This window comes from Artemia franciscana, chromosome 14 (genome assembly GCF_032884065.1).
Source record: "Artemia franciscana chromosome 14, ASM3288406v1, whole genome shotgun sequence".
In the NCBI taxonomy this organism is placed as follows: domain Eukaryota; kingdom Metazoa; phylum Arthropoda; class Branchiopoda; order Anostraca; family Artemiidae; genus Artemia; species Artemia franciscana.
The window spans coordinates 23843428-23862575 of NC_088876.1; the positions used below are offsets into that span (position 1 = coordinate 23843428).

General features: G+C 35.8%; 2 protein-coding genes across 3 annotated transcripts in view; one reads left to right on the top strand and one right to left on the bottom strand.

Annotated features, from left to right (window-relative positions):
- Positions 1-19148, top strand: part of LOC136035481 (RNA-binding protein Musashi homolog 1-like) — a 121299-nt gene that overhangs the window by 36041 nt on the left and 66110 nt on the right. The window lies entirely within an intron of this gene.
- LOC136035482 (normal mucosa of esophagus-specific gene 1 protein-like) overlaps positions 8865-19148 on the bottom strand; it is a 113760-nt gene continuing 103476 nt past the window's right edge. For both annotated transcript variants that reach the window (XM_065717298.1, XM_065717297.1), the window contains exon 5: positions 8865-9111. In XM_065717298.1, coding sequence (XP_065573370.1) covers positions 9022-9111 — 90 coding nt within the window. In that variant the 3' untranslated portion in view covers positions 8865-9021. The remainder of the gene's footprint in view (positions 9112-19148) is intronic.

Sequence of the window (19148 nt, forward strand, 5' to 3'; positions counted from 1 at the left end):
CAAGATATTAGAGGGTTTTGCAATGTATGTGACACTGTAAAAGATTTTCCCCCAGACCCGTCTCCATTTTCATCTTTATGTCCGAATCACCTCTACATCTATAGTTCAGTCCCTTTGATATGAGCCTATGTAATACATACCCTTCAGAACCTTTTTTTTTACTCATGCTTATGCGAAAGCTCGGCAAGGTGCTTTGAGTAAATTCCCCTTAAATCTTCTAAAAAAATTTTTTATCCTCAATGATTTCCAAGTTCTCTATTTTGATGTATTTGGTTTACCTTGAAATAACCACTCCGCTTTCTCCATAAAAATGTTCAATAGATTGTCCGGAACTATCCATGCAACATCAATTAGCAGGAGTAGGGGACCTGTTCCCCCTAGGATTCCCCCCTTCTCCAAATTTGAAAACATTTTTTGGGGAGGTTTCACTGAATATACATTTTTAGGTATTTTCACTGAAAGAATGGAAAAAATGAAAAACTTGTTCCCCTTACCTATTCAAAAATACATTTAACACCCCCACCAAGGCTGTATCCAAGATTTTTTTTATTTTGTGGGGGGGGGGGTAAAACAGAATTTTTCGGGGGTACAGAAAAACTTTAAAACACATAAAAAAAAATAGTTTATATTCATTTTGTTACGTTTTTACAACTGGGACACAAATTTCGGTGGGGGGATCAAATCTCTGAATTTCTCATTCCCTGGATACACCTCGTCCCCCCTAATTTACTGTAAATTGACGCAGCTGATCCATATATTTGTTATCAGAGCTTCCGACCTAAATTAACTACTTCATGAAAATTCCACTCGCCAACTTTGTCAGTCGTTATGACGCTTTGCCAGGTTTTGAAATGAGTTTCTGGTAAAAAGAACTTAAAAAGTTAAGACTCTTAATAATGTGAATTCTGAAATCAAATGACATAAGTTAAATCGCTGTTTGCCTTCAATAATGGAATCCAGTTTGTTATTAGTAAGTCTAAATTAGTAAGTAAACCTTTATTTGCTCAAAACGCCTCTTAATCAAACAGTTCGTGGTAACGAACTGTAGTAAGGAAGCGACCCGGCTCAGTAGTAACCAAAACTCTAAAAAATGGAATTTTGGTACCAATAACTACATCAAAAGAATCGCATTTTAATGCTGATTTTAAATATATAAGTTTCATCAAGTTTAGTTTTACCCATCAAAAGTTACGAGCCTGAGGAAATTTGCGTTATTTTGGACAATAGGGGGAAACACCCCCTAAAAGTCATAGAATCTTAACGAAAATCACACCATTAGATTCAGCATATCAGAGAACCCTACTGTAGAAGTTTCAAGCTCCTATCTGCAAAGATGTGGAATTTTGTATTTTTTGCCAGAAGGCAGATCACGGATGCGTGTTTATTTGTTTTTTTGTTTGTTTTTTTTTCCAGGGGTGATTGTATCGACCCAGTTGTCCTAGAATAATGCGAGAGGGCTCATTCTAACGGAAATGAAAAGTTCTAGTGCCCTTTTTAAGTGACCGAAAAAATTGGGGGGCACCTAGGCCCCCTCCCACGCTAATCATTTTCCCAAAGTCAACGGATCAAAATTCTGAGATAGCCATTTTATTCAGCGTACTCAAAAAACCTTAAAACTATTTCTTTGGGGACGACTTACTCCGCCACAGTCCCCGTGGGAGGGGTTACAAGTTCAAAACTTTGACCAGTGCTTACATATAGTAGGCCTAATGGTTATTGGTAAGTGTACAGGCGTTTTCAGGAGGATTTTTTGGTTGGAGGCAGGGGTTGAGAAGAGGCGGATATGCTGGGGGAACTTTCCATCGAGGAATTTCTCATGGGGGAAGAAAATTTCCATGAAGGGAGCGCGGGATTTACTAGCATTACTTAAAAAAAAAAAAAACAATGAAAAAATAAATATGAAAAAGTGGAAGTAAGCAGCAGCATTAAAACTTAAAACGAACAGAAATTATTACCCATATGAGGGGCTCACCTCCTTCTAATACCTCGCTCTTTACGCTAAAGTATTTTTAGTAATTTCAACTATTTATTCTGCGGCTTTTGTGATTCAGGGGTCATTCTTAATGAATTGGGACAAAATTTAAGCTTTAGTGTAAAAAGCCAGGTACTGACGAGGGGGTGAACCCCCTCATATATGTAATAAAAACGTGAGAATACATAAGTTCTTTACGTAAGCTAATTTATGAGTTACATATATCTTTTACATATAAAAAGATTCGCAAAAAATTAAAAGTTCTAGTTGCCTTTTTAATTAACCGGAAATCGGAGGGCAACTAGGCTTCCTCCCCCGCTCTTTCTTTCTCAAAATCATTCGATCAAAATAATGAGAAAGCCATTTAGCCAAAAAAAATAAATATACGAATTTCGTTTTAATTATTCCTCTGCGGAGAGCCAAAATCAAAACATGCATTGATACAAAAACGTTCAGAAATTAAATAAACAAAACAAATTTTTTAAATGAAAGTAAGGAGCGACATTAAAACTTAAAACGACCAGAAATTACTCCGTATATGAAAGGGGCTTTTCCTTCTCAACGCCCCGCTCTTTACGCTGAAGTTTTTTACTGTCTTAAAATTTAGAGTTAAGAGAAAGAGTCAAATTTTACCGTAAAGAGCGGGGCGTTGAGAAGGAAAAGCCCCTTTTCATATACGGAGTAATTTCTGTTCGTTTTAAGTTTTAATGTCGCTCCTTACTTTCATTTAAAAAATTAATCCCTTCCGTAAAAATTTTATATGCGCCTGGGGCTTTACAACACTTGCCTTCGGGTTCTGGGGGGGGGGGGCTGTGCTATCCCTGGAGTTTTTGTTATATGATCTTTAGTCTATTTTAAAAAAATGGCTATATAAAAAATTTGGTCGGACGTATTTAAGGAAAAGAGGGTTGGGGGTGTACCATCGGATCACTTTTGATTCTTAAAAACGGAATTAGAACCTTCAATTTCTAATCATTTGAGCCCCCTCCGAAGTTTATGCGACAACCTCTTCCATAAAAAACTTAATATTCCCCCCGGGGCATAAGTTAAAATCCTTCCCCCGAAATCCTGGAGGATATGTTAACCCCGTAGTTTTGTTATCTGATCGTGGTTAAAACACTGACTGTATCAATTTTTGATCGGATGCATTTGGGGGAAAGAGGGTGTGTATGTGGAGGGGGGACTGATACCCAACGATCACTTTTGACAAAAGGCTCTGGGGGGGTGTATTGACCCCAGATTTTTTGTTGTCTAATGTTTGAACTATTTTCAAAATAATTGCTATTTCACAATTTTTATCAGATGAGTTTGGGGAAGAAGGTCGTAGGAGGGGGGGGCTAGTTGCCGTCAGATCTTTTTTGAAATTTAAAAGTGAACAAGAAATTTCAATTACTAATCGAATGAGCCCTCTCTGAAGTATATATGAGCATCCCTTTTATAAGAACCATTTATGCCCCCAGAGCATAACTTAAAAGGCCTTTCACGGGCCCCGGATGGTTTTATAGACACCAGAGTTTCTGTAATCTGACTTTTTAACTATTTTTAACAAAAGGGCTATCTCAAAATTTTTATCTGATGCAATTGGGGAAAAAAGGCGTAGGGGGGCTAGTTGCCCTCCGATCTTTTTTACTCTTAAAAAGTGAACTTTCACTTTCCAGGAAAATGAGACCTCTCTGAATTTTATACGAGTAATCCTTCAATAAGTACCATATATTCCCCCAGGGCATAACTTACAACGCATGCACCCGGGCCATTGGGGTTTTTGTCGACACTGGAGTTTTTGTTATCTGAACTTCGAATTATTTTTAACAAAATGGCTCTCTCAAAATTTTTATCTGATGCATTTGGAAAAAATGACTTGGAGGGGGATAGCTGGCCTCCGATCATTTTGACTCTTAAAAAATGAACTAGAACTTTTAATTTCCAATCAAATTAGCCCGCTCTGAATTTATATGTGCATCCCTTCCATAAGAACCATTTTCCCTCAGGACATAAGTTACAACGCCTGCCCCCGTGTTGTGTCGACACCGGAATTTTTGTTTTCTGACCTTTGAACTATTTTAACCTAATGTCTATCTCAAAATTATTATCCGATGCATTTGAATTAAAAAGGGCGGGGGGGGGGGGGCTAGTTGACCTTCGGTCCGTTTTGACTCTTAAAAAAGACACTAGAACTTTCGATTTTCAATCGAATGTGTCACCTCCGAGGTTTATACGGCCATTTCTTCGGTGTGAATTGCCTCTGGAAAAAGAATAATAAATAAATAAAGAATGAAACATTGAAGTCTTATGGCCTTTACTATAGGCAACGCTATAAAGTTGCCTCTGATAACATGTAAGTTAGAGCATATAAAATACCTTTGTAAGTTAAATAGTACTTTTCAAAGTCAATTTGTTGTCTAAGGTGAAATACTATACCACTAAGCGGCCGTCCGCAGGGAACTCATACACAGAGCCAAAATCTGGTCTTTTGACTTTAATCCAGTTCAATTCTGAAATAAGGCGTTTAGATACAGCTTGGAACCAAGCCGTTTTTTTTTGTTTTTTCCAAAATTGTCGTCATTTAAGCAGATTTGCTCGAAATTTCCTAATCTTTTCATTATTACTACCTTTTTTAAGATTTTGCTGAACGAAAGTAGGCACTGTAGATAGTGCACTTTGGAGGGGAATCATTTGATTGAAAATTGGTAGTTTTAGCGGCCTTCTTCGGAGTCAAGAGTGATCAGAGGGCAACTACCTCCCCCATGTCCTTTTTCCTTGCTACTCCCCTCTCATTAAACGGTGGTAGTGTAGCCAGGAATGAATCAAGGGGGGGGGGGTATTGAACCGTTTCGGTGTAAATATTGAAATATTATAAATAGTATATATTAAGTAAATATTAGAAATTATATATTTTTGAAAACTTTCAAAAAATAGCTGTTATATTAACAAAAAAAATGTAATATTTCCAAGGGCTCAAAAGGCGGGAGGGTGATTCCCTTGGGCCTTTCTGTTATTTCACTGCTATGTTGGCTCTAGATTATATCTTTATCACATTGACATAAAACAAACAGCCAGGTTATTACTGAAAAATAACTTCCTTTGACATTCGAAACAATAAATCAAATTGACAGGGCATTAGCGATTCTAAAGAGTACAATTTTTCTTTTGGGAGCTAAAAATAAGTGGAAATGAAAATCAGTAGTTAGGGCGGGTTAATGAAACGTCTGAGCCAGAGTTTTTCAAAACATAGTATTTTTCATTTTTCTCCAAACTGACGTGCATAAACCAATCAAATAAAATGTTCGGGGTCAATTGGTTTCGTCTCTTTTAAAATTTCACCCATTGTTTATTTTTCAGTCGTTTTTAGTTATCGAGGAATTTTCAGGGTGCGAATTTACCACGGGGGTGGGGCTATTTTCCATATTAAAATGTATTGGATTTATATACCTAGCACCTAGTAAATTGTGTGAGGTTGTACAACTGGTATCTGAAGCCAGTTCGTCACCAGAGTAACCTAAATTTACAATCAGAGTCAGTTGGTATCCCATCATAGCAAAGGGCTGAAGATTCATGCCCGGGGCCCAGTATTGTTACACTTTGTCGATAAAATCATTATTACCCACGACTACGGTGCCAATTATGTACGTTGTTTGTAATTTCTTGAGTTGAACATTGTTCTAACGTCAAGCATAATTTTTGACCAATCAGAGTCAAGAGTTAAGGCATAATTTTTAAAATTAGAAAAGATTTAAGCTTAAAGGTTTTGAATCTGTAGCAGGAATCTGACAAGATATTTTATAATCGGTGTTGGTACAAGCTCTTCACACAAATTTCTTGTCATTCTAATTTTCCTCTTCTAAAACACAAGTGTGACGTTAAAAGCAAGGAAAACCCCATGTCATGTTATTCATAAAGCTTTTTATCAACAGCTCTGACTATTATGTTGCTCTGGTATGAGTTGAAACTTTCAGGAAGTTTTTTTTTTGTTGAGGAAGGAGCTAATAGGACGTATGATCTTGTGATTGGGGCAAGGGGACCGAATGTTTTCCTGAAATCCTCTTAAAAGTGTATGAACTACAGTTTTATATTCTTCTATGTTTGTCTTCGCACATGCGCTTTGGCTAATTAATATCCTAAAAAAAAAGATGTCTTTCTTTCGTACAGCTGAACGCCATCTAAACTGTATTATTATTTTTTCTTTCGTTTTTCGAAGTGTAGTTTTCTTGTGACAAGACCCCACCTGTCCCACAGAAAGCCAAGTTTCAAGTTGAGCGATTAAAGAATTAGCCGTATGTCTTTTTCTTTGAGAGAATGACATATATTTTTGTTTTCTTTTATGAGCTGAGAAAGTACACCTGTCGTTTTCAAACTTCGACCGTGTCTCTACGTGCCATATTAATATAATGTCTGGGTTCTCTTGGACTGAACTGAAATCAAGTTATGTCGAAATTTTGCACTGAAGAAGTTGTTAATTATTTTTTTAAAGCCAAGAGCTGGTAAAAATCGTAAGTGTAACCTGTAAAATCCGGTGAATTTTCTTAGACCTATCAAGATTGGCGTCCCATGCAATCTTAAACGGAATATATTTTCAAACTGCACGAATGAAGGGGCTAAGTCTTTTAACTTTCCTGACCGTAAATTGTTATTTCTTCTTCCAAGTATTGTACAAGGTAATTTGACCAAAAATTCTTGCTGATTACAAACCTGAGGCTAATTATGCAATACAGATGCCCAAAATCAAAATACGCAAAATAGACATTTCATAAATGGTGATAGTATCATACCCTGTTGGAATCTGCGATGGAAGAATTTTTGTTTACTATAGCATAGTTATAAAATTGGAGTTCATGGACACGTGCCCCCTCAAAGCTAAGGTTGAGAAATATTTCGCCTGAGACAGTCATTATATTTATTCTGAATATTACAAAATATTTTCCTATTTGGATGTATTTGGTCTTCAAAGGAAGGAATGCCTAATATAATAATTTTACGAGATCACATGCAGCGTCCCCCCCCCCCCCTATTGACTGGAATTATACAACGTCTCTACCAAAAACACTGCGTATTGTCTTCTTTTTCATTGAAAACTGAATTCCCAATTATCCTTAATTCTTTAAGATATATTTGGTTGTTTATTTTTCAACTTAACCAATCCAAACTGATTTTATTTGTATTTCAGTTTCATTCTTCTTGGTACTTTATCAGAAAAATCCTTCTGTAATAAAATAAGTAAGAAAAGTAACTTGCACGGTTGCTTAACTTACCAAGGGTAAGCTTACCAAGGGTAAGCTTAACTTACCGGTTGCTTAACTAAAAATGGAATCGGATTCTTTAGATTGATTAAGTGGAAACTTACACAGCCATACATGTCTTAAAAAAATATGAAAATCCTGGAATTCAGTTTAGCATCCTTACTTCAACGAAATTCAACCAGGACAGATAAAAAGAATAAAGTGAGATAGTAAATTCATTCAAACAAAAACAGAACAAAATGATTAAATGGAAGTTTTCAAAGCTAACCTTGCGTTTTTGGCAGCCTGCCTCAATGGTCTTTTTGTAACTGGTTCAATAATATTATAAATTGGTTTAGTAAAATATTTTGTTCGATCATTTTTAATTAAATTTGAGTATAAAGAATTTAGAGTGTACTCCCCCAAGTCCCTATTCAGAAAAATATTTTTATTTATTTTGAGACTAATTTCGATTGATTCCCGGACCACTTGTTTTATCCCTAAATCATTACTAATGAGTGAAGATTTTTCAAAAAGTATCATGTGGGAGGGATTATTAAATATATGCCAACCTAAAGCAGAATCAAAGGACTTATTAGAATGGTTTGAAATTAATGCCTTGTTTATGTCTTTTTATGCTGTTGTAACCGTTTTTCTAAACTCTGATGGATACTACCAACATAATAATTTCCACAGTCGCAAGGTATTTGATAGACCCCTCTTTGGCGAGTAACTGGGGTTTTATCTTTACCGGAATTTAAGAAATTAATAATTTAAAAATTATTAGTAAAATCTACATACAGATTATTTTTTGTGCGAACATTTGTTAATTTTGTTTTGATTTTTGGGATATACGGAAGATAGATAATCTTTGACGGCTTATCAGTAGCCTCAAATTGTGACAGATCTTCGATTTTACGGGAATGTCTTTTTAGTCTGCATTCTGTTTTAGATACTTTAATTCATTTATATTATTATTAACAAACTGATCAGTGGGATCATGTGTTATTGTTTAATATGTAGTTGTGTCATTCAAATGTGAAAGAATTTTGCTGTCATAGCCTGTCGTATCCATGACAACGAGGGAATTTCTTTTGTCTTTGCGGAGATTAGATAGTATTATCACTTAATCGAATTGATTGTGAAATTTTAATGATTCTAGTTAAAATGTGTATTAAGTTTTCTGTGTATTTTTCAGTTTCGTGATTCTTTTTATCAGCAAAAAAATGGGTTACCCATGGGAACACCTTTATCCGGGGTACGGGAAAATATTTATGTCGAGATCCTTGAAAAATTGGACATTAAATTCCCATTTTTTAAAACACGTCTATTGGGGTCGCTATATGGATGACTTAATTTCACTTTGGAATTATGGGGAAGTTGAACTTCGGGGCTTCTTAGATCATCTTAATACTTATGACCAGAATTTGCAGTTTACCCTAGAAGTTGAAATTGAAAATAAACTACCGTTTTTACTCTAAAACGTGGAACTCTAAAACGTGAAACTTTCCTGGTTGCTGTAGTGAAAGACAAACACTGCCATAAATCTGAGCTATGGATTAACATGGATGTTATTAAAATTCTTCAAGGTTAAGCCTTCAAACTATTAGTTAATTGAATTGGCTACGAAAAAGTATTTTCAGAAAGACAGATTAGACTGTCTCTTTTTAGTTGACCTCTTTTTACCTTATTTTTTAACTTTTTACTTATGAAAACAAAAATACAACACAGTTAATAAAATACTGATACACTGTACATGACTAAGGAGGCAACCCACTGCTTGCTCATAAATTGCATTTGAAGTCTGCTTTCCAACTTTTAAATGTATTTGCTTTTTTATTCCTTCATCTTCACTTCGTCCAATTCTTTCAAAAGTTGAACAACATGTGGCTTAACTTCGTCGTAACTCTGACTAATCACCAAAAACTGAAAAGAAAAATTATGTTGATTTTTTTAGAGTGTAGATGAGTGGTTCCCAGCCGAATCCAGGCCGTACCCCACATAAGTATTTCTAAAATCTCAGAGTCCCCTCGTGATATTTAATTTTATTTAATCAAAATTTTACGCGTATTCACCTGAATGAAGTTTAATAGGCCACTAACTAACTAATTTTTTTTCAGGTTGTCCTCTAGGCATATTTTATGCTAATGAAAGATGTCGTTTGTATAAAACAGGTTTTATACAATGGATGACATTATTGTAATACTATCATGTATCTTGGTTGCTCTTTAAATGCATATGAATATGACGTATTTCACATGAAAAATATTTTCAGTCAGCTGGTGCAAGTGATGCCTGCACCCCACGTTGGGAATCATGGGTGTAGATACTCAAGGATAGGGGAGTTGGCAATGAACTTCCTAAGAAAATTTATAAGAAAAAATGAGCTTAATTGAATCTAACAGCATAAGAACTATTTTTGTTCCTTTTCACTTGTTATATTTCATGTTAGCGGCAACATCTGCAACTTAGTAAAGAGTAAGCTACGGCCCATTTCAACCGAAAGTTTGAAAACTCGCTTCTAAAGAAGCTGTTTAGTGAGAAACATTTTCAAAAAGTGATATGATATCAAAATGTATTAATAACTAATATGTAGATGCAATACACCAATTATTTGTAAACATGAATACACATTATTGAGAATTTTGAATTTGAGCCTGAAATCCCTCAAACAGGACGCCAAATCAAACAGTTCGTGATAACGAACTGCAGTAAGGAGCCACCCGGCTCAATAGTAACCAAAATTCTAAAAAACGAAATTTTGGTACCAATAGATACATCAAAGGAATGGCATTTAATGCTGATTTTCAATATTTAAGTTTCATCAAGTTTAGTTTTACCCATCAAAAGTCACGAGCCTGAGAAAATTTGTCTTATTTTTGAAAGTAAAAAAATCTTAATGAAAATCACGCCACCAAATTCAGCGTATAAGAAAACCCTACTGTAGAGGTTTCAAGCTCCTATCTGCAAAAATGTGGAATTTTGTATTTTTTTTTGCCAGAAGAAAGACCACGGATGCGTGTTTAATTGTTTTCTTTGTTTTCTTTTTTTCCTAGGGGTGATCATATCGACCCAGTATTCCTAAAATTTTGTGATTGGGCTCATTCTAACGGAAATTGAAAGTTCTAGTGCCTTTTTTTAATTGACCAAAATATCTGAGGGCAACTAGGCCTCCTCCCACGTTCATTTTTCCCATTATCACCGGATCAAAATTTGGGATGATCATTTTGTTCAGCCTAGTCGAAAAGTCTAATAACTATGTCTTTGAGGACGACTTGATTCCCCACAGTCCCCGGGGGAAGGGCTGCAAGTTATGAACTTAGTCCATTGTTTGCATATAGTATCGGTTATTGGGAAGTATGCAGACGTTTTCAGGGGAGATTTCGCCTGGTGGGGATCGGGTCGATAGAAGAGGGTTACATGGAAGGATCTTTCCATGGAGGGATTTATCATAGGGGAAGAGAATTTCCATGAAGGATGGGCTGGATTTTCCAGCAATATTAAAAGAAAAAAATTAGAAATTAAATACAAAAATGTTTTAACTGAAAGTGAGAAGCGACATTAAAACTTAAAACGAACAGTAATTGTTCCGTATATGAAAGGGGATATTCCCTCCTCAGCGCCCCGCTCTTTACGCTAAAGTCTGACTCTTTGTCACGGTTCTACTTTTTAAAACAATAAAAAAAACTTTAGCATAAAGAGCAGGGTGTTGAGGAGGGGACAGACTCTTTCATATACGGAATAATTTCTGTTCGTTTTAAGGTTTAATGTCGCTCCTTACTTTCAGTTAAAAAAAAACTTTTTTTTATTTAATTATAAACAGACCTGCACCCAGGAAGGAGATAAGGTACGTTAATATTGATTTAAGTCTGCTAAACTTACTGCTGACGCTGTAATTACTAATAATATTTGACAAGCAACTCCCACGTTTGCGAAAACCCCTTCGTCTCTGTATTCCACAATTAATTGTAACAATGCTGAAATCAATCGAAGTCGGTCAACTTGCTTTTATTTCCTAAGAATGGTGATGAAGATATGGGAAAAATGAATGTTTCTGGTTCTTTTTGCTTTCACTTACTACCAACTGTGCTCTCTGCTTTATTTTAATTAAAAAAAAATATATAAAAACAAAATGATTATAACCGTTAGGTTTTTTGTTTGAAATGTTTCGCCCCCTAAAATTTCTGCTCCCAGAGCAAGTGCCCCCTCTCCCCCTAGAACCACTCCTGCCCAGACTTAATTCCCACTTGGTCGCACCTACTTTACCCCCATTCCTCCAGAAAGGGTGCAAAGTATGGGTCCTCAGCCCCATCATTGGGTGCCAAGTGACCTTCAGTAAACTTTTTAAAATGAATTTGTTTCCATTCCAGCATGTTCAATTCATGGAAACATTTGTAGTTTTGTAAGAAAAAAGTGAGTCAATAAATTGTCTTGAATTCAGTCTTTATTTCCATTGTTTGTTTGATCTTTCAAATATGTTTTGACGTTTCCCTTTAATCATCTATTTTTAACTTCGCTAGTAAAAATAGTCGTTTTTTATTGTTAACAGGTTTAGGTTGTATAAATCGTTCTCTTATCTATCACTGCTAAAATCATCTCAAAATACCAGAATTGGACGCATTTAAACCTAAAGTAAGTACTTGCGTGTGTTTAATTGTATCGCGGAAGCAGCAGTTTAGTTTTACTTGTTTTCTTTCCATTTGCCGCTGATGTTGGTTACCGCCGATAACTGAAGTAATATGAGGGAAGTAAAGAGCAGTTGAAACTTAAAATGAACAATAGATATTGCATATCTGTAGGCTAATACTAGTGGAAATGAACTGATTCGTGATGAATCCATATGTTTTTAAGATTATGCAAAACTAGCACTTTACTGAAAACACAAAACCCATGCCTGAGAAACAAGATTTTTTACACCATAAGTACACTAACACTCTTAATGTTACTACTATACAATAATCATATATTTCGTATATTTGTTCGTATTTTTCATTTTGCCCCCCCCCCAAGATTTTGCTCATTAGCGCCCTTGTCAAATCGGGCCTCCCCAAGATTTTGCCCTAGATTCGCCCCTGGCTAAAATGGTATTCGTCGTCAACTATAGTATTTGCGACTAAACCCATCATTGAGCCAATTCCTCTGCTCACCCTGTAGATTTCGTAGGCTATCTGAACATGCGTTTCTGTTCTCCAGTTAAAATAGTATTTGTAGTAGCTCTCATCTTAGACATTGTTTTCGTATATGGTGTTTGAGGTCACAAAGAGATGGCTACTATTTCTTGTTTTACGGCTTAATAGGGGGTAATTATGTCCCGCAAAGTTTCGTTGAATTACCTCTGATGTCAAAACATTTAAATTTTGTAATTTGGCAATGCTACCAGCAAACTGCTACCACAGTCCTTAACATATAATTAAAAAATGGAAAAAAAGAAGTTTAATGCCGATGGTGTAATTTTTTAGAGCATGAAAATTCACCAGCATGCCCATATTTAGGGAAGTCTATTGTCAATTGTTGCAGTCTATAGTTTAAGAGTTATGGGTGCCAAGTTTCTAGTCTTTGGAGAAGAATGGCGATTCGAGAAAATGTACGGGGCAAGGATTTTTTTCTGGTTTTCAAAGGAAATATCAAAAAGATGTGTTTTTCAAAATCTAGGGGAACAAAAAATGTAATGGGAGATAATTACCCCCACCCTTGCTCCCCAAGTTGATGTTCCGTGGATGGGGCTCGTTGTTTCAACTATAACGGGGATCTTGATCTGTCTAAGTAAGTTATCTGTCTAATAAGTCTGTGAAACCCTTTGAATCTTTTTTGTGGCGTCCAGTGGTACTAAATTCATTTATAGTGTTTTAATTGAAAAAAAATCTCAATTTTGTGTGTAAAAATATAATAGGCTAGAAGGAAAAAATAAGGGATTGTAGCAAGTAAAATGAAAAAAAAATTGAAATGTATTTCTTTTAAATAACTTAGTTAAATCGATTGAATCAAATAAATAAATTAAAGTTAAATTAAATTAATCAAGTCACCTCTGAAGTTTTGGTCATATCTCCAGTTCGATATTTTTTTTTTTTTTTTTTATGGATTTATTTCGTCTCAAATCAGCTTACTTTTTAAACCAGGTTTTTGGATTTTCGGTTAGAATCTGTAATTTGAAATAAATAAATGAGGAAATAAAAATATGTCTTTTATAAAGATAAAAACTGTATTTACTTAAAATAAAAATAAAAATTCTATAATAGGCTAATAGTTTGGCAAAACATTAATTAATATTTATCAAACAGTTCGTGGTAACGAACTGTAGTAAGGAGCGACCCGGCTCAATAGTAAACGAAACTCTAAAAAACGGAATTTCGATGCTAAAAGATATATCAAAAGAATCGGATTTTTATGCTAATTTTAAATACATAAGTTTCATCGAATTTAGTCTTTGTCATCAAAAGTTACGAGCCTGAGAAAATTTGCCTTATTTTGGAAAATAGGGGGTAACACCCCCTAAAAGTCATAGGATCTTAACGAAAATCACACCATCGCATTCAGCGTATCAGAGAACCCTATAGAAAAAATTTCAAGGTCCAATCTACAAAAATGTGGAATTTCGTATTTTTTGCCATAAGACAAATCACGGATGCGTGTTTATTTGTTTGTTTGTTTTTTTGTTGCTTTTTTTTCACAGGGGTCATCGTATCGACCAAGTGGTCCTAGAGTGTTGCAAGAGGACTCATTCTAAAGGAAATGAAAAGTTCTAGTTCTCTTTTTAAATGACCAAAAAAATTGGAGGGTACCTAGGCCCCCTCCCACGCTCATTTTTTCCCCCAAGTCAGTGGATCAAAATTTTGAGATAGCCATTTTGTTTCACATAGTCGAAAACCATAATAACTATGTCTTTGGGGATGACTTACCCCCCACAGTCCCTGGGGGAGGGGCTGCAAGTTACAAACTTTGACCAATGTTAACATACAGTAATGGTTACTGGAAAGTGTACCGACGTTATCAGGGGGATTTTTTTGGTTTGGGTGTGGGGTTCAGGGGAGGGGGCTATATGGGAGGATCTTTCGTTGGAGGAATATTTCATGGGGGAAGAGAAATTCAATGAAAAGGGCACAGGAATTTCTAGCATTACTATTAAAAAAAAAAATGAAAATATAAACATGAAAAGTTTTTTCAACTGAAAGTAAGGAGAAGCATTAAAACGAACAGAGATTATTACGCATATGAAAGGTTCTAAAAATACTTTAGCATAAAGAGCGAGGTATTTAGGAGGAGAGAAATACTTCGCTCTTTATGCTAAAAAAAATTTAAGTAATTTCAACTATTTTTTCTACGGCCTTTCTGATTCAGGGGTCATTCTTAAAGAATTGGGACAAAACAAGATTTAGTTTGAAGAGCGAGGTATTAACGAGGGGACCAACCGCCTCATATATGTAATCAAAAATATAAGAATATAAAAGTTTGTTACGTAAGTTAATTCTTAAGTTACGTATATTTTTTGCTAATAAAAACCTTTGTTAAAAATTAAAGATCTAGTTGCCTTTTTAAGTAACCGAAAAATTGGAGGGCAACTAGGCCTCCTTTCCCACCCCTTATTTCTCAAAATCGTCTGATTAAAACTAAGAGAAAGCCATTTAGCCAAAAAAAAATTAATATGCAAATTTCATTTTAATAATTTATGTACGGAGAGCCAAAATCAGACGTGCATTAATTCAAAAACTTTCAGAAATTAAATAAAAAAAACAAGTTTTTTGAAATGAAAGTAAAGAGCGACATTAAAACTTAAAACGAACAGAAATTACTCCGTATATGAAAGGGGCTTTTCCTCCTCGACACCCCGCTCCTTGCGCTAAAGTTTGATTCTTTCTCGCAACTCTACTTTTTAAAACAATAAAAAACTTTAGCGTAAAGAGCGGGGTGTCAAGGAGGAAAAGCCCCTTTCATATACGGAGTAATTTCTGTTCGTTTTAAGTTTTAATGTCGCTCCTTACTTTCATTTCAAAAAACTTGTTTTTTTTATTTAATAATTGAAAAGAGACAAAAAGAATGAGAAGAAAAAATGGATGAATTTTATGGAAATTTAAAACTATGTCGCCGAGATTCCGTGGGAATGGCAACAGTCCAGAGACATGGCAACAATATTAGTTTTTGTTTTTATTTCCCATTTAAATGTTGCTATTTTGTTTTTATTATACCCTAAATTAAATTAAACACATGCTGTCGCCAGTGGCATAAAAAAAAGGAACAAAACTAAAGTATTGCTCCTATAACATAACTGAACACCGCTAGTAAGTGCTTAAGTTTAGATGCATTCAATTACGGAGTTTAAGATTAAGTTGCAGCAAAAGATAAACAAAGATTAATGCATCTTAAATCAATTAACAACAAAAAAAAACGCTTTCAGTAGCAGCAGTTATTTTTAATAGTGAAGTTAAAAACTCAAGATTAAAGGGGAAGCGTCGAAACATATTTGAAAAATCAAACAAACACTGAAAATAAAAACTCGACTCGAAAAAATATATTAATTCACTCTTTCCTGATTAAAGAACTTGAACTTCTGGAAAGACAAAAAAAGTGTCCATGAATTGAATATGTTTATGAAATATTATGACCAATTATATTTGACCTTTGTTTGAAAAATTAAACAAACACTGAAAATAAAAACTCAACTCGAGATAATATATTGATTCACTCTTTCCTGATTAAAGAACTTGAACTTCAGGAAAGACAACAAATGTGTCCGTGAATTGAATACGTTTATGAAATATCATGACCAATTATGACCAATTAAATTTGACCTTTGTTTGAAAAATCAAACTAACACTGAAAATAACAAGAGCTAAGAGCTCATATGGCACTTGTGACGAGGCGAGAAGAGCTAAGAGCCAAGAGATCATATGGTATGAGCTCTAACAAAATTCTATGAATCAATAGATTGATTTAAAAAGGAAAATAAGAGGCTTAATACCGGTCAAGATTTAAAATAAGAGCTCTGAGTCACAAAGTCCTTCTAAATATCAAAATTCATTAAGATCCTATCACCCACTCGTAAGTTATAAATACCTAATTTTTTCTAATTTTTCCTCTCCCTTTTGCCCCCCAGATGGTCGAATCTGGGAAAACGACTTTATCAAGTCAAATTGTGCAGCTCCCTGACACGCCTACCAATTTTCATCGTCCTAGCACGTCCAGAAGCACCAAACTCGCCAAATCACTGAACCCCTCCCCCCAACTCCCCCAAAGAGAGCGAATCCAGTACGATTCTGTCAATCACGTATCAAGGACATATGTTTATTCTATCCACCAAGCTTCATCCCGATTCCTACACTCCAAGTGTTTTTCCAAGATTTCCCCCTCCAAATCCCCACAATGTCAAAAAATCTGGTCGGGATTTGAAATAAGAGCTCTGAGACATGAATTCCTTCTAAAAATCAAATTTCATTACGATCCGATCATCTATTCGTAAGATATAAATACTCCAATTTTCATGTTTTCCAAGAATTCCGGTTCCCCCCTCCAACTCCCCCGAATGTCACAGGATCTGGTCGGAATTTGAAATTAGAACTTTAAAGCACAAGATCCTTCTAAATATCAAATTTCATTAAGATCTGGTCATCCTTTCGTAAGTTACAAATACCTCAATTTTCAAAATTACCCCCCCCCTCCAATTCCACCAAAGAGAGCAGATCCGGTCCAGTTATGTCAGTCACGTATCTTAGACAGGTTTCTATTCTTCCCATCCAGTTTCATCCTGATCTCACCGCTTTAAGTATTTTCTAAGATTTCCGGTCCCCCCAACTGCTCCCCCCAATTACGCTTGATCCGGTTGAGATTTAAAATAAGATATCGGAGTTACGAGGTCCTTCTAAATATGAAGTTTCATGAAGATCCGATCACTCCTTCGTAAGTTTTAAAATACGTCATTTTTCTTATTTTTCAGAATTACCCCCCCCCCCCAACTGAGCGGATCCGTTCTAATTATGTAAATCACGTATGCAAGACTTCTGCTTATTTTTCCAACCAAGTTTCATCCCAATCCCTCAAATCTAAGAGTTTCCCATCATTTTAGGTTTCCCCACCTCAAACTTCCCCCAATGTCATCAGATCCGGTCAGAATTTAAAATAAGAGCTTTGAGACACGATATCCTTCTAAAAATCAAATTTCATGGAGATCCAATCACCCGTTCGTAAGTTAAAAATACCTCATTTTTTCTAATTTTTCAGAATTGACCCCCCCCCCAACTACCCCAAAGAGAGCGGATCCGTTGTGGTTATGTCAATCATGTATCTAGAACTCGTGTTTTTTTTTTCCACCAAGTTTCATCCCGATCCCTCCACTCAAGTGTTTTCCAATTTTTAGGTTTCTCCCTCTGAACCCCCCCCCCCCAATGTCACCAAATCCGGTCGGGTCTAAAATAAGAGCTCTGAGCCACGATATCCTTCTAAATATCAAATTTCATTGAGATCCGATCACCCGTTCGTAAGTTAAAAATACCTCATTTTTTTATTTTTTCAGAAATACCCTCCCCCCAACTACCCAAAAGAGAGCGGATCCGTTCCGTTTATGTCAATCATCTATCTAGGACTTGTGTTTATTTTTCCCACCATGTTTCACCCCGATCCCTCCACTCTAAGTGTTTTCCAAGTTTTAGGTTTCCCCCTCCCAGCTCCCCGCCCCCATCACCAGATCCGGTCGGGATTTAAAATAAGAGCTCTAAGACACGATATCCTTCTAAACATCAAATTTCATTGAGATCCGATCACCCGTTCGTAAGTTGAAAATACCTCATTTTTCTAATTTTTAAGAATTACTCCCCCCCCCCAACTACCCCAAAGAGAGCAAATCAGTTCCGATTATGTCAATCATGTATCTGGGACTTGCGCTTATTTTCCCATCAAGTTTCATCCCGACCCCTCTACTCTAAGTGTTTTCCAAGATTTTAGGTTCCCCCCCTCCAACTCCCCCCAATGTCATCAGACCCAGTCGGGATTTAAAATAAGAGCTCTGAGACACAATATCATTCCAAACATCAAATTTCATTAAGATCCAATCACCCGCTCATAAGTTAAAAATACTTCATTTTTTATATTTTTTCCGAATTAACTGGCCTCTACTCCCCCCCCCCAGATGGTTAAATCGGGAAAACGACTATTTCTTATTTAATCTGGTCCGGTCCCTGATACGCTTGCCAAATTTCATCGTCCTAGCTTACCTGGAAGTGCCTAAAGTAGCAAAACCAGGACTTTAGGTTTTCCCCCTCCAACTCCCCCCAATATCATCAGATCCGGTCGGAATTTAAAATAAGAGCTCTGAGACACAATATCATTCCAAACATCAAATTTCATTAAGATCCAATCACCCGCTGATAAGTTAAGAATACTTCATTTTTTCTATTTTTTGCGAATTAACCAGGCCCCCACTCCCCCCAGATGGTCAAATCGGAAAAACGACTATTTCTAATTTAATCTGGTCCGGTCCCTGATACGCTTGCCATATTTCATCGTCCTAGCTTACCTGGAAGTGCCTAAAGTAGCAAAACCGGGACCGACAGACCGACAGACAGACCGACAGACCGACAGAATTGGCGACTGCTATATGTCACTTGGTTAATACCAAGTGCCATGAAAACTCAACTCGAGATAATATATTGATTCGCTCTTTCCTGATTAAAGAACTTGAACTTCTCGAAAGACAACAAATGTGTCCGTGAATTGAATATGTTTATGAAATATTATAATCAACTATGCCCAATTATGTTATGATTAATTTCTTGTCGAAAAGACAGCTGAATATGGAATACTCGCAAGATACCAAAATGATGAGTTTAAAGGCTTTCAGTTAAATTTCTTATTAGAGGGAGGAGAATTGAGGTACACTTAGCCGAATAGAAAAGTTAAATCTGAGGAACAAGATCCCTCCTCCTTTCCAAAAACTGGTGGATGTATTGAAGGATGCCAAACCTCAGAAATTTATATCA